The sequence below is a fragment of the Lagenorhynchus albirostris genome, chromosome 6 (genome assembly GCF_949774975.1).
Source record: "Lagenorhynchus albirostris chromosome 6, mLagAlb1.1, whole genome shotgun sequence".
Taxonomy (NCBI): domain Eukaryota; kingdom Metazoa; phylum Chordata; class Mammalia; order Artiodactyla; family Delphinidae; genus Lagenorhynchus; species Lagenorhynchus albirostris.
Window position 1 is genome coordinate 69,481,446 of NC_083100.1, and position 16,111 is coordinate 69,497,556.

The following is a 16,111-nucleotide window of genomic DNA, read 5'->3' on the forward strand; positions in this document are numbered from 1 at the left end:
TCACGCAGGTATTACAGTCTCCATGTTTTAGTGCCAAAGACCGATAGTAAGTGTGGCTAAGATGTTAAAGAAAAGACTGATAGTTTAAAATGATAATATTTATAAAATACTTATTTCAAACCAAATGCCATTTGCTAAAAATACTCATTCAAATATTTTATGGATAAGCATGATCAAACTTGGATTGAAATCCCCACTTCTCAAAGTAAACACGATCGGTTGAAAGTAGCAGAGGGAAGTTCATGACAAACACTGGACTTGAGGTTTTCATTCAGAAAATAGGGGTGCTTGTCCTGTGGGGACATTCTGGCCACATTCATGTTGGTCCCACCCCGCCCATCCACACTGCATCATGATGTCCTTGGCATCCCATGGCTTCATGAGGCATCTGCTTGTGATGCGAGGTATTCTACAACCTGGTCTAGGGTGTCACTAGCAGTGAATGACACGTCCTGGACTCAGTCCAATTATAAAACAACCAGGGGACTTCCAAGACTTCAGAAGCAAGCATTAATTTTCTTTATGACAGTGATCTCTTAGTTTCTTAGTTGTGATTGTTCAAGTTGCCAGAAGCATTACTTCTTGTTGCAAATTGCTTGTCTTTAAAACGATTTTTTTTCCTTTAATTTAGAACAGGTCAAAGCACCCTAAAATACCTCAAATCTGTTGGCCGCTTTATAATTACAAAGTCTAGACCAAGTTACACTATTTAAAATATAAATGAATAATACATCTGAACCGACAGCTGGTATGCCAAGTTGTAGCCTGAGGCTGCTTTAAGATGGTTGAAATGCAGTATAATGTAAATGCTTGGAAGTGAAGGACTATTAATTGAAAGCCAGACTGATAGTGAAGAGGGTGGCATTACGGATAAGGCGCCATTCAGGCTAACCATATGTAGCATATCATCTACAGTGGGTATTTTCAATGTTTATCGTGGACATTTTTAATTTCAATTCTGGAAATGAGCCTTCTAATCATTAACAGAAGTGTCCTACACTAATGAAAAAGCTTCAGAGTGCTACACATCTTTTGTATTCTTTTTAGCCACCCAAAAAAAATAAAAAAGAACTGCAGGAAAAATATAATCTAATATTTGAAATTACTCAAAATACAATCAGAATAAAATTGATGACTAGCTTTTTGTTCTATTTATAATATTTACTTAGTCAAAATTGAACTAATTTAGTCTGACCGGTTTAAATATGGTTGAGGGTCTCTATCTTTCCCTTGACTCTGTGTTCCAACAGGCAGCAAAAATGAAAAGCATTTACTTTGTGGCTGGATTGCTTGTAATGCTGGTCCAAGGCAGCTGGCAACGTTCCCTTCAGGACACAGAGGAGAAATCCAGGTATTAAATCGTTAGACTTGAACTAATATAGCACTATGGTTAGAATACAGCCTGAGATAACTGTGATTAGTAAATAGGTCTCAGTAATCTGGAGTAAATACTCTGCACAATTTTCAAATGTGTAAAGTATTATTGTGATAAAGGCTTTTCTAGAGTACAGATCAGAGTATGTCGTTTCATAACCGAAGGGGTGGGCAATGTTGAAAAATATGTTACATGGGAAATTATAGCTCTTTGAAATCTTCAGCTAATACTCCCCGTTCACTCATTACTCACACTGCAGAGTAGGTCATTTTAATTATTCACAACAACTTTTCCTCTTTTCTAAAAAACAACACTGTTTCTTACTAATTGTAAAAGTCATACGTGCTCTTTATAAAAATATGCATGTACTGTATATAAATATATCCTGATCAGTTACAGCTTTGTATTATGTTCTGTCTCTTAGCATTGTATTGTTAGCCTATTTTTATTATATCTTACAAATATCTATTAAGTGTATGGTATTTAATGGCTACATACTATTCCACCTCATAAACATACAATATTTATTTAGCTACTCCTGCTCTATTGAATACGTAAGTGTTCTTCAAATTTTCCCACAAAGAATGCCGCAAATAGCATTTCTCCCTACATTTCTTACTATTTTTCTGAGGATTTATTTCTAGTAAAATAATCATGTCAAAGGATCTGAATGAGTTTAAATGTTTTATCTTACCAACTTGCTTTCCAGAAAAGTCATACACATGCACACTCCCATCAGCATTATAGAAATACTCCTCTCGTAATATCCTCCTCGGTATTTAATCCTTGCTAATTTGATAGGTAAAAATAGTATCTCATTTCTATTTTTGAGTTTTAATCATATTGAATATTTCCCCACATAGCCGTGCCAACCAACTGTTGATTACTGGCATGTGGATTATCCACTACACAGTTTCAAATTAGCAAGTGGGCTTTTTCTTGCCTTTCTTCGAATTTTTAATTGTCTTTCCTTCACCATTAGCTACCACATAGCCAGGTAACGGAGCTACTTTTTTATGTTAATATATGCGAAACAGAATTCGGAACATAAATCTGCTGCCCCCCGAAAAACGGTTTGGTATTCTTCACTCTTTTAAAATATTCAAGGCGTTGCTCTCTTCTGGCATTATTAACATAATTACGAGTAGATGAAATTGTTAAAAAAAGATTTATTTAATCCTATTTCAGAAAAAAGAAGCCAGTTGAAAAATCAATTGCTAGAATTCCAAATCAGAGTGTATTCAACTCTGGTAAGACCATGGGATTCCCATGGCACATTAAGGTTTTTCTGAACTGCCAACTGAAATACTCAAGGAACCTGCCTTCCAAATTCATGTGGTTCTGTATTTTGTAGAGAAGCTGCTTCTCAAGTGAATCTACTCTTGAGGAGAGATTTAATCGCACCAGTCACTCTTCTTCACAGATCATTCCCAGCTCCCCAGACCGACCCGCTCAATGACCCAGATCAGATGAGTGAAGACAAGCGCCACTCGCAGGGCACGTTCACCAGTGACTACAGCAAGTATCTGGACTCCAGGCGCGCCCAGGATTTTGTGCAGTGGTTGATGAACACCAAGAGGAATAAGTAAGAGTCTGAACCTGATCAGAAATTTGCACACAAATGTATTACTTAAATATGTCTAAAATTCCTCCTGACTTTCTTAAGTTATCGTGCCTATCAAATAGTGCCCATAAGCTCTTGCAATTTTGATGATTTTCAAGGTTGGTGATGCTATCCTTCATAATGTGCCTCTGAATGTCCCACCCCTCATCCCTCCAAAACTCTTACCCACCCTCCAATGGGACATAGAATTTAAATTTTCCCAACTGTGGTCTTAGCAATATTCACTTCATGCATATTTTCCTTTAAAATTGAAAGCTGACTTTTGTGGACCTGCAAGATTAGAAATCTAATCCTGACCAAAAGATAAGAGCAAATTCAACATTCCCTTGTAGGATTCAAACTCATGACTATGATCACAAAGTATCCTCTAGCCAAGTTAGTCACGGTAAGGAATGGAAACAGATGCAGTCTTTTTCTTGTAGAATACAATCTAAGATACACATTTAAAATTACAGTCTAGCTGCACAGCATAAAGAGAGAAGAAGGTATATAAGAACACAAGCCTATCACAAGGCATACATTTTAATGCTGGATTTCCTTTGACAGTTTCGGGGGTTTTTTTTGTTTATTTTTTGCTGCATCCAGCCTACTGGATGAAATCAGCTGCAAGAGTTTCACAGGGATGGTGGAATTTCACAATTACTGTGGAGGGTGACCCACAAGGGGAAGGGAGTTATACACACAAAGTAGCTGAAGGAATCTAAAAATCAGGAAAAGGGAATAAATTTGTCTGGATAGAATGGAGAAGGGGGACAGAGTGAGACGAGCCAGCAGGAAGAATAAAAAAGAGCTGTTGACCAAAAATCCTTAAACTGGAGAGTACAGGAAAGATGGTAGTCATGGTCAGAGAAGACACTGCGAGAAGTCCTCGTTAAGGATTACAAATGAAGCCATTGGTGAAATGGGAGAAATCACATATTTGAAAAAATGCAAACAACTATGTTCATTTCTAGAAAGAGAATGCCATGACTTGGTAAACTAATGTAAAACAATCCTAGCTCCCAGGCAGTTTCTGTTGTGTTTAAGATGAAACCTTCCAGGGCTAATATATGATGGAGCAACTGACCGTCTATCTGGTCAACCACCTCCACAGAGCACTCTGTACACATTTGAGGGTGATACGGGGTCATCTTCTTAGCTTTCCTCACTGCTAGCCCATCACACATTTCCTTTAATCCAATATCATGTGGTCTTTTGATGACATTTTGAGATGCTCCTTTGCTTTCCCTTGATTCAGTTAACTAACTCTGACCCCATATGTACTAATGACAAGCTGCTGCTTTGTTCGCAGGTAGCATAGCACAGTGGATAGCCCCCATACATTGAGATGGAAAAAATGCTGCTTTAATAGTCAATGGCACAGATAAGCAGGGCAGGTGAAAATGGGTCACTAGGTGGAGTGAGGGAGCTTAGCTCCCCATAATTTTTATTAGCCCCCCTTCAACCTTCACTCCAGCTAATTAATGTAGCTTCCAGACAAGTCCTCTACCCACCCTCATCTCTCAAAACCACACAGAATCCCGAACCCAAAGCTGCCACTGCTTGCTTATAGGTGAGAATCATATTTCTAAAGAGACAGATCTTCAACTTAACTTTCACATTTCTTTCAGGAATAACATTGCCAAACGTCACGATGAATTTGAGAGACATGCTGAAGGGACCTTTACCAGTGATGTAAGTTCTTATCTGGAAGGCCAAGCCGCCAAGGAATTCATTGCTTGGCTGGTGAAAGGCCGAGGAAGGCGAGAGTAAGTCTGTACATTCTTATTCAACTTTTCTTTTTTTTTTTTTTTTTTGCTTGATGTGAAAAACTTAGAATACGGTTATCTATATATGGATCTGCATTACAGAAGCCATTAGTATAGTCTGACAGAGTAAAGAAATAACTCCTGTTGGTGGGAGACAAGTTACAAAAGTCTCATCTGTTTTATCTCTGTTAGCAAGTATTAATAGAGTCAAACAGGTTACTTTTTATCCCCCATTATAGTTGTATTATAATTAGGGTATTAATTTGCCAATCCAGGACACTTTTGAGAATAAACAGAGTGCTTTTGATAACTACACCAGGAAAATAAGCTTAAACTAGGACTGTCCAGGAAAACTAGGGATAAAGGAAAAGAAGAAATAATGCAGAAAACTTAGTTTCACTTTAAATATTTACATAATTTATGTGTTAGTAAGTAATGTGTTAGTAAGTATTGAGGTAACAATGTGATAAAGACTGAAAGGAATTAAACTTAAGACGTTTAATGAAATGACATTCAAAATACAGATATGTGGCAACACCCATATATTTAACGATGTGCCCATTTTTTAGGGACTGTCATAAAGATAACCATTAAATTATCACAGCTGAAAATACGCCCAAGAACTTTAGGTACTTTCTTGGATCTTACCACAACCAATCAGACCCCTGAACCATCCTGTTTTCTTGTGACCATTTTGATTGACATTTGAATTATGAGAAGCAGGAAATTCATGTTCCACTCTATTTTTATTTTTAGTGAGACTTTAAAGAGCTCTCGAGGCAAAAGGGAACTAGTATTGTTGCTGATTTTTAAAACATTAATAATCAAATTTACAAAATCAATGGGAAAATAGTCACACAATCAAATTTACCAAATCAGTGGGAAAATAGTCACTTACACTTGACGCTATTTTATAGTGTTTTAAAGGCATACCAAAAATTCTGCTAAATAAATCAATCGAAGAGAAAATCTGATATAGACTAAGGTTTAATCCCTTAATACTGCACTTGGCAAGGCTGTTTTGATAATCACTAGTTTTATAGGCTAGAATATATTTTTATGATTTATAAACAAATTAATAGTCTCAATAATAACTTCTGTGTTGGCAATACACTAAAATCTTTGAAGCAGCTGGAATATGGAAAAGGCCTTAGTTTCAGGTCCCAGCTCTGCGCTATTCTACCTAATTCCCTTTCTGATATGCAAGTTTCTATGAGGCTTTTCGTGATAGGCCCTCTGTAAATAGAAACATATGGTTTTCTCAGCGATGCTTACACATGTTACCAGTGATAGGCAACCAATAAGCATTTATTTGAAACGTTTAACCAAGTACTGATTTTACCTCTCTTTTTCTCAGTTTCCCAGAAGAAGTCACCATTGTTGAAGAACTCCGCCGCAGACACGCCGATGGCTCTTTCTCTGATGAGATGAACACAGTTCTCGATAATCTTGCCACTCGAGACTTTATAAACTGGTTGCTTCAGACAAAAATTACTGACAGGTGATTTATTTTAGTTTATTCTGAAAACCATCAACCTTTCATAAATATTATCATACTGCTACAGGTTGTTCCTATGTGGGGAGAGAGTCTTTACTCTCTTGATATATAATCAAAATTATAATCATTCAAGAGTACATTATTATATTTGTTTTCTGTCATTACAATTTTATCCATTCACTCATTTATTCCAAACACATTTCCTGAGTGTCAATAAGGGACAAGGCATTCGGAACACATTGCAAATTGCTGTGTATGTTGAAATTTTAGCACAAAGTAAAATGCCAGTATATATGGTATTAAATACTTAATGTAATAAGCATAGCAGTAAAAATTTAAATGCCAAAAGTAACCACTTATCTTGGTAGGTTGTAATTGCCTTTTTTATAATTATTCATACATTTTATATATCTTGATAGGGACACTTTAGGGTAAGCCATCTTCAAATGTAAATATTTGAAAACTCCAAAAGACAAAGGGATATATAAGATGAAAAGACATAAATAACTTTGATCAAAATAAATCATTGAAATATTTCCTGGATAAGTTAACAATATCATCTGTCTATTATACTATGTTAAGTCATTTTCTCTTTTTTTTAAATCTCCAGGAAGTAAGTGTGTCATTACTCAAGTTCATCTTCACAATATCACCTGCCAGCCATATGGGATGTTTGAAATTTTAAGTTCTGTAAATTTAAGAGGTGTATTCTAAAGCCATATTGCTTTGCATGCCAATAAATAAATGTCCTTTTAATATTGTGTAACCAAAAGATCATGAGTAAATAAACCATTGTCAAAATAGTGCTAAAATGTCAGCTTTAAAATAAAAAAAATGCAGAATTCTCTTATTTTTTTCTTATTTTGGATGAAGTACCCTAACCTGCTTACACTTAGCAATGAAATTGTTGTTCTATGATATAGTTTGTATATATAAATTACTCCAATCACAACATATCTGCGTTATAATAATAGGATAAGGGAAGGACTGGTAGCCACAGTTGTGAAACTGAACTTTCTTCTTAAAACTTTTGTCATAAAAATGCTCAGCTTTCAATATATAAAAGATAGACTGAATAAAAATTTCAAGCTTCTTCACCATGGTCTGTTTTCTCTCTTCTTTGTGCTCCTACTCCTTCCAAATACCCCTGCTTCCTAAGCTGGTAGCCCATAAGCCAATTCGATGCCCAGCCGTGGTTTCACGTTTTAAGTTGTTACACAGTGCTTTAACGTTTTTGGCCAACATTGAAAAATCAAGGTATTTTACATTAAAGTGTTGATTTCTTGAAAAATTAGGTCCTCAGGAAATATTAGACCCACAAAACAAATCTCTTCTGAAACTGAGAGCCAGCTGCCTTCTTCTGAATGGTCACATGCTTTTCAGCTCACTATTGTGCCCCCTACACACACACACACACACACACACACACACACACACACACACACCTGTGCATGTTATACATTCACAACCAGATAATGTACACAGGTAGCCACTTTCCCCAGTCCACTTTATTTATACATCTTACTTGTCTGGCACCTGCAGACATTTAAATTTGTCTATCATATCCTGTACTCTTATCTCCCTGTCCTGCAGTGTCCAGTATCTTGGGCCAGTCTGATGCTCATTGCTGTGCCAGAGACATTTCTTTGCTGTATACAGACGGCATTGCCAACTCTCTTTCTCTCTTTTATTATTGAGATATGATAAAGACATAACATTGTGTTTGTTTATGGTGAACATGTCAATTTACATTTATATATTGCCATATGATTACCACCAGAGCTTTAGCTAACTCCTCTGTCAGGTCACACAATTATTTCTTTTCTGTAGTGAGAACATTTAAGATCTAGTCTCCTAGCAATTTTGAAGTATGTAATACTGTATTATTGACTATAATCACTATACTGCCCATTAGATCTCCAGAACTCATTCATCTTCTAGTTGCAAAGGTGTAACCTTTAATAACAACTTCCCCATCTGCTAGGTCCTGATAACCATTGTTTGTTCAAGAGTGTGTTGTTTAGTTTCCACATGCTCATAAACATTCCAGCTTTCCTCTTGTTGTTGATTTCTAGTTTCATATCATTGTTATCAGAAAAGATAGTTGGTATGATTTCAATCTTCTTAAATCTACTAAGACTTATTCTGTTACCTGTCATATGACCTATCCTTGAGAAGGTTCTATGTGCACTTGAGAAGAATGTGTATTTTGCTGCTGTTGGATGGAATGTTCTATAAATATCTGTTAGATCCTTTTAGTCTAATATATAGTTCAAGTCTAACATTTCCTTCTTGATTTTCTGTCTAGATGATCTATCCATTGCTGAAAGTAGGATATTGAAGTCCCCTGCTATCATGATATTGTTGTCTATTTCTCCCTTCAGATATGTTAGTATTTGCTTAATATAGTCAGCTGCTCCATTGTTAAGTATCTATATTTTTATGATTGTTATATCTTTTTGATAAATTGACCCCTTAATTATTATATAATGACCTTCTTTTTCTCTTGTTACTGTATTGGCTTAAAGTCTATTATAAGTATAGCCACCCCACTTTATTTTGGTTTCCAATTGCAAGGATTATCTTTTTCCATCCTTTCATTTTGAGCCTATGTATATCCTTAAAGCTGAAGTGAGCCTCCTATAGGCAGCATATGGTTAGGTCTTGTTTTTTTATCCCTTTATACACTCTGTGACTTTTGGTTGGTGAATTTATTCCATTTACATTTAGAGTAATTATTGATATGTTAGGCCTTATTAATGTCATTTATCAGTTGCTTTTTAGGTGTTTTGTAGTTCCATTGTTTCTTTTTTCCTCTGTATCTGCTTACCATTTTAAATTAGTGATTTTCCATTTTCTTCTTGTTAAACAAAAAAAATGCTTATTAATACAAAAGCACACACAAAGTATAAAGTGATAAGAAATTTAAATATCTAAGTCAGAGCAAACAGGTGGCAATTCAACATCCAGAGTTGACAAATTGCTTGAAAGAAACTGCAACAGATTAAATTCCCCCTGATGAAGAGGGAATCTTCAAAGGTGAAGAGGGGCCAAGGTATAACAACTTTTCAAGTTTCCTCTCCTCACTGAGAATCATGAGAGACACTCCTTTCAAGGGGAGGTGTCCAATTTGGTGCTTTTAAGGCAGGTCAAAACCCTCAAAATCTAGAGGATTGAAGGGAAAATGTGTCTCTATTTCTGGATAGGTATCATTTGAGGCAGGAACAGAGCTTTTTCTTTAACGGTACTTTTGCTCATCTTTTTGGCAGAGAAGTTTGTCTCTGAGGCATCTATTAGTCTTTACTGACTTTTTTTGTAGCTCTGTTGACAGTTCCTAAAGACTTTCTGGTGGCTTTAGGTAAGGCTGTTGGAAAATCAAACATTTTGCAAACATGTGATGTTGAAACCCAAGATCTCCCATCTAAGACTTTGACTGAAGTCCTAGACCCCAGCTTCAGTCTCTCCTTAGAAGCCACATGGATGCCTGGTTCTCCATTTTCCTTAATAGCAAAGATCAGAGTAGTCATTCTGGATTAAGCAAGACTCAGTCTCTTTTTCTGTTCTGACTGCTCTTCTTGATTTTCCGCTCTGATTCCCTTTTCTTTATCTTTTGTAAATCTACTCTAGGTTTTAGTTTTCTGGTTGCCAGGAAGCTTACATAAAACGTCTTATGGAAAAAGTTCATTTTAATATGATAGCCACTTAACTTCAATCACATATGAAAACTCTACACTTCTACTCCCCGACTTTTATATTTTTTATATCACAAGCTATGTCTTTTTATATTATGTGTTTGTTAACAAATTATGGTAGCTACTCGGCTATAGATGCTTTCTATTGCATTTTCCATTTCATTCATTAGATTCTTCAGCTCCAGAATTTCTGTTTGGTTCTTTTTTATGATTTCTATCTTTGTTAAATTTCTCATTTTGTTCATGTATTGTTTTCCTGATTTTGTTAAATTGTCTTACTGTGTTTTCTTGTAGCTCATTGAGCTATTTTGAATTCTTTATCGAGTAAATTGCAAAATTCCATGTCTTTGAGTTTGGTAATTGGAGATTATTGTTTTATTTTGATGATGACAAATTTCCTTGATTCTTCATGTTTTTGGAGTTCTGCATTGATGATTTCACATTTGAAGTAGCAGAATCACCCACAAATCTTTACTAGTTCCCGTCAGGTTAGATACATCGATCCTTTGTCCTATTATATCTGGGGTTTCTCTGACCTTCTATGGATACACCAACTCCACACTTCTTGCCCCCCTTTGTGACAGAATTCTTAAGCTTTTATGCCTTCTCTGGTTCTTACTACTCGCCAGCTGAGCTGCTGGAAACCTATCTCTTTTTTCCAAAAAGTAGCGCCACAGCTCAAGTTTGTGATTTCTTCCTTGCCCACAGACTTCGGTCTGATTTTCTGAGCACACTCCATTTGCCACACTTGGGAGCCCACACAAGGAGCCAGCAGAAGAGTGGGGCGAGGTGTGCGTTTACTAATTGGGGCATTGAGGATGCCTGCAGTTCTGATGGGGGGGGATTCTCGCAGGTGGGCTTCCTGTGGAGTCCTGAAAGCAGTCAGCAGGATTCTCTAATGCCCTTTGATATTCTTATCTGCCTCTCTCCTCATCTCCTCTCATCCTCCAGTCATGGATGTCCTCGCTTCAGTACTGTGGGTATAGCTGGAGAGAAATGGGTTTCTCCAGTAGCTTCCCATACAGCTGGGGTAGCCTGGCACTCGTTCACCACTCACCTTTTCTCCCCCAAGAAAGGTTGCCACCAGTTAGTTCAGCCCTGCGCTGTGTCACCTTGGGGGAGGGACAGAGCTGGGTGGTTCCTCTCACCCTCTCCAAAGCATCCAAATTTGGTTTTGTTTTTGTTTTTGCTCCAATGCAGTGTTGGAATAGCCCCTCAGGAAGGCTAGACCTCTACGAAGTCTCTCTTATCTTGGATGGCTGCCCAAGTCAGCACTCTCCAGGTTTTCCTCAACTGCCGCCAAGGGGTGTTGGGGCAGGTTCACCAGCTCCTGCTGGTTCGCAGACTGCACAAAGGTCTGTCTTCCTTTTGCCAGACGCACAGTTGGGAGAGACTCCTTCCAGGTCCCTTGACATATGGTGCTTGATCCCACAACTCTATAGACATACTTTTGTTCATAAATGGATGCTGGTTTTTGGTTGTTAAAAAGGGGACAGAAAGGAGGAATGTATTATGCCAAAATGATGCCGACATCAATTTGAGTTGGATCCTCTTTCTCTATCTCTAAAGTGCCTGTAAGACAGAATTTCCCAATTACCCACCAATAAGTTTCCAAAGTTTATAAATTACTTATATACTTTGACCAAAAGGAATAATATCTGTAATAATCATCTCACCCATTTACATAATGACAAGCTTTTCCTGATCTGGATAGAAAATTTAAGATTAGCATTATCTAAGTAGGTTTAGTGCCAGCTGTGGGAGCCTGAGCAGGTAATTTAAGCTGCCTGGGCCTAAATTCCTTGTGAGAAAAAATTAGATTAAAAGTGCCTAATCACCACCATATCTTCCAGAAGTCTTTGTTTATAACTCTGTATTTGTCTTACAATGAGTTCTCAGTAATAATAGGATCCTGAAGTATACATCTTAAGATCATTATTATGGAGCTACTCAGGGCAGAAGTTACCTTTGTATGTATCAAGATTATGTCACTCAGCTTCTCCAGAACCAAAGCTAACATGTTTTCCTCCAAAGCATCTGAAAGGGGAAGGCTCATAGGTTGCACAAGTTCTTTCTGAGTAGGGTTGTTGTTCGTATATTTGCTTGATGTTTTAGGTAGGGGATGGCTTTGTGGATTGTTAAGGCATTCAACTGATAAGATCAATGTACTGTATTTTTCGCAGTTCTGAGCTAACAAGCTCAAGGCTATTCTATGGGACTTCCCTGCTGACACAGTGGTTAAGAATCTGCCTGCCAGTGCAGGGGACACAGGTTGGATCCCTGATCCAGGAAGATCCCACATGCCGCGGAGCAACTAAACCCGTGCACCACAACTACTGAGCCTGTGCTCTAGAGCCCATGAGCCACAACTACTGAGCCCACATGCTGCAACTACTGAAGCTCGCATGCCTAGAGCCCGTGCTCCACAACAAGAGAAGCCACCGCAATGAGAAGCCCGCTCACCGCAATGAAGAGTAGCCCCCGCTTACCACAACTAGAGAAAGCCTGCATGCCGCAACAAATACACAATGCAGCCAAAAATAAATAAGTAAATAAATTTATTTTTTTAAAAAAAAGGTTGTTCTACGATGTCCACCATGGTTTCTTTTATGCAAATTGTTGCCTTTATTCTGATACCAATGTATCACAGGTGACATAACAGGCTCCATTTGGAACTGACGTTTGGTTTAGAAACTAAACAGATATGTGTTCTTGTGACACCAAGTCAAAAGCTTGAGAACACCTCCATGCCCACTCCAGTTAAGCAGCAGCCTTCAGAACCAGGGATACAAAGGAGAGGAGGTAGGCAGCTAAGGAGACTGACACCTAGCTGGAGTGAATGGAAAAGGGAAGCATAAAACAGCAAATGTGAGTCAAGTCCAAAATAATGCCAAAGGTCAAAATCAGAGATTAATCTTCCCTTAGGTTTAAAAAGCAAACTAAGGGACGACAGTGGGAAATAAAGCTAAGGATGGGGACTGCAAGCCTAGAAATGAAGTTGAATATATTAGTTACATATTATGTTTACCTGTGTGTAATACAAACCCAATCACAGAGACTGAACCAAATAGGAGGATATATATTTTTTACAAAACAAGAAGTCCAGAAGCAGGAAGTCCAAAAGTAAGCATATCAGCAATAACACCTGCTCTTTATTCTTCTGCTTTGCCATCATTAGCAAATGGCTTTCCTCTCACAGTCACCTCAAATTTGAAAAAGGACTGATCCATCTCCCAGTTTCCTGTCCATTTTTTAGGGAAGATACAGAGGAAAAAAGGATGGGTAGGAGGATAAAGAGGAAGAAGAAGAGGAGGAAAATGAGAATAAGTATCTAAAAGGAGAACTGACAATCAGGAAGGGAATGCACAAATTATTATTTTTTTCTTTTTTGGCGGTACGCGGGCCTCTCACTGCTGTGGCCTCTCCCGTCGCGGAGCACAGGCTCCGGACGCGCAGGCTCAGCGGCCATGGCTCACGGGCCCAGCCACTCCGCGGCATGTGGGATCTTCCCAGACTGGAGCACGAACCCGCGTCCCCTGCATTGGCAGGCGGACTCTCAGCCACTGCGCCACCAGGGAAGCCCGGAATGCACAAATTTTGAAAAAGCAAAACATTCCCAGGAATCTCCAGAAGAATTTTGATTTTTTTTTTTTTTTTTGGCCAGAAATGTGTCACATGACCTTATCCTGGCTACAAGGAAGGCTAGGGAATTTTGTCTTTCAGATGAATATGTTGCAGCCCATACAAAACAGGATTATATTAGTAAGGAAAGGTAAGAGAATGAATATATGTATGAAATTAGAATCAAGTGGTGCTTTGCCACAGTCAGGGTTGAGATGCCCAAGCCACATTTTACTGAGTGCCACCTTTGTAGTTTGAAGTTTCATCGGCCTAAGTCCAAGCAGGTTTGCCAAACCCTGGACTCCTTCTGAATTCAATGTGATAAAAGTAAAACATCCAACAAAGATTACTGTAGAACATTTAGATAAGACGCATACAAGCATTTTATATCTTTAATTATAGAACTAAGATTAAATAATGAGGATAAGACTATAAAGCAGTCATGTTGAATGAACCAGGCAGATATAAATATAAAAGAAAGCAGGGGTTGAACTATTGGCACCAAAAGCTAAAACTCCAGCAAAAAAATATTAAGGAAAAGAAGGACACTTTAAAATGCTGAGTGTTCTGAATCTTAATGAAGATCTATAACAGCTGTTAATATTTATGCACCCAATAACACATCAACCACTTTCATAAAGCAGAAACTACATGAGATTCAAGAAGCAATAGTCAGAAATACACTGGTAAAAAGAAATCTCAACTCTCCTCTCTTAACTCAAGATAGAGTCAGGGAAGAAAAATATTAGGATACAGATACCTAAACAGCATAATCAATAAGGTAGATCTTATAGATCTAAATTGAACTATGAATTCTGATGAAAGAGGATACGTATTCTTCAAAATGGAATGGAAAAGTCACAAAAATTGACCACATTGTTGGCCACAAACAAAACCTTAATTATACAAATAATTGTACAAATTTTGAAGATTGGAATCATTCAGACCATAGTGGAATCAAGTTAAAAATCAAAAACAAAAGATAGCTTAAAAATTCACAACTGCTTGAAACTAGGCAATCACTTCTAAATAACCCATCAGTCAAAGACATCATAAAGGAAATCAAAAAATACTTTAGAACTGTACTATAATGAAAATAAGATAAATACAATGAAAGATACAACTAAAGCTGTATTTAAGAATAAAACATAGCTTTAAATGTATTTGTTAGGAAAGAAGAAAGTTTGGAAACCAATAGCCTAAGCTTTTACCTCTAAAAGCTGGGGGGAAAAGGACAGCAAATTTCAGAAAGTAAAAGAAAGGAAATTTTAAAAAACTAGAAGAAAATAATGAAATAGTTAAAAATTGGTACTAAAAATTAACAAAGGCAAAAGTTAGTGCTTTGGGTAGATTAATAAAATTAATAAATCCCTAGCAAGACTAGGCAAGGACAAAAAGAGGAAAAATGACCAATACCTATAATAAAAGGGGACATCTCTAAAGATCTTACAGACAATATCATGATAATAAGTATATAGTACATAAAATTCTATGCCTGGTAAATTTGACAATTAGTTAAAGTGGACAAATTCTTTTTTAAAATGTTACTTAAATAGACACAAATAATAGGAAAATCTTAATAGTCCTCTGTCTATTATGGAAATTGGATCTGTTATTTTAAAAACTTTTCCAGAAAAGAGCTCCAGGCCCAGATGGCTTAACAGGTGAATTCTTCTAAACATCTAAGGAAAAAGAAACAACAATATTACATAAATTCTTCAAAATAAGGAGCAAATATAAAACATTTCCCACCTCATTTTATGAGACCAGGATAACCTTGATACAAAAATCTGACAAAGATTTTACAGAAAAGGAACACAACAGATCAATCTGACTGAACATAGGTAAAAAAATCCTATATAAGACATTGATGAATCAAATTTAGCAATATATAAAAGAAATATTACAGAACAAAGAATAAGAAGAAACAACAATATATAAAATAAAATGAATTTGAAAACAACCACTGAAGCGAATGAAATTAAAACAAATATGAGACTATTGAAAATGTCTATGATTTATTAGAATAAAATGTATTTGAAAACCTAGAAGAGAGAGATGAAATTTGAAAGAAAATGTAATTTTAAAAGTTGACATTAGTAGAGATTTAAAAAGCTTAAATAAATCAATTTCCATAGAAGAAATGGACAAAAATATCAAAGAATCATCTCATAAAAAGTCACCAGGTCTAGGGGCTTCCCTGGTGGTGCAATGGTTAAGAACCCACCTGCCAATGCAGGGGATACGGGTTCAATCCCTGGTCTGGGAAGATCCCACATGACACGGAGCAACTAAGCTCATACACCACAACTACTGAGCCTGCACTCTAGAGCCCATGAGCTACAACTACTGAGCCCACGTGCTGCAACTCCTGAAGCCATGTGCCTAGAGCCCATGCTTCTCAACAAGAGAAGCCACCACAGTGAGAAGCCTGCACACTGCAATGAAAAGTAGCCCCCAATTGCTGCAACTAGAGAAGGCCCACACGCAGCAACAGACCCAACACAGCCAAAAATAATAAATAAATAAAATAAATAAATTTGTTTTTTTAAA

The 16,111-nt window shown here is 37.1% G+C and overlaps 1 protein-coding gene and 1 pseudogene across 1 annotated transcript; one reads left to right on the forward strand and one right to left on the reverse strand.

The window, feature by feature from the left end:
- Window positions 1-1,259: 1,259 nt before the first annotated feature.
- GCG (glucagon) lies at window positions 1,260-6,252 on the forward strand. Its single transcript, XM_060151480.1, has 4 exons — window positions 1,260-1,351; window positions 2,799-2,960; window positions 4,610-4,747; window positions 6,105-6,252. The coding sequence occupies exons 1-4, from the start codon at window positions 1,260-1,262 to the stop codon at window positions 6,250-6,252; spliced, it is 540 nt and encodes a 179-aa protein (XP_060007463.1).
- Window positions 6,253-9,170: 2,918 nt separating this feature from the next.
- LOC132521808 (securin-like) lies at window positions 9,171-9,772 on the reverse strand (annotated as a pseudogene).
- Window positions 9,773-16,111: the final 6,339 nt, after the last annotated feature.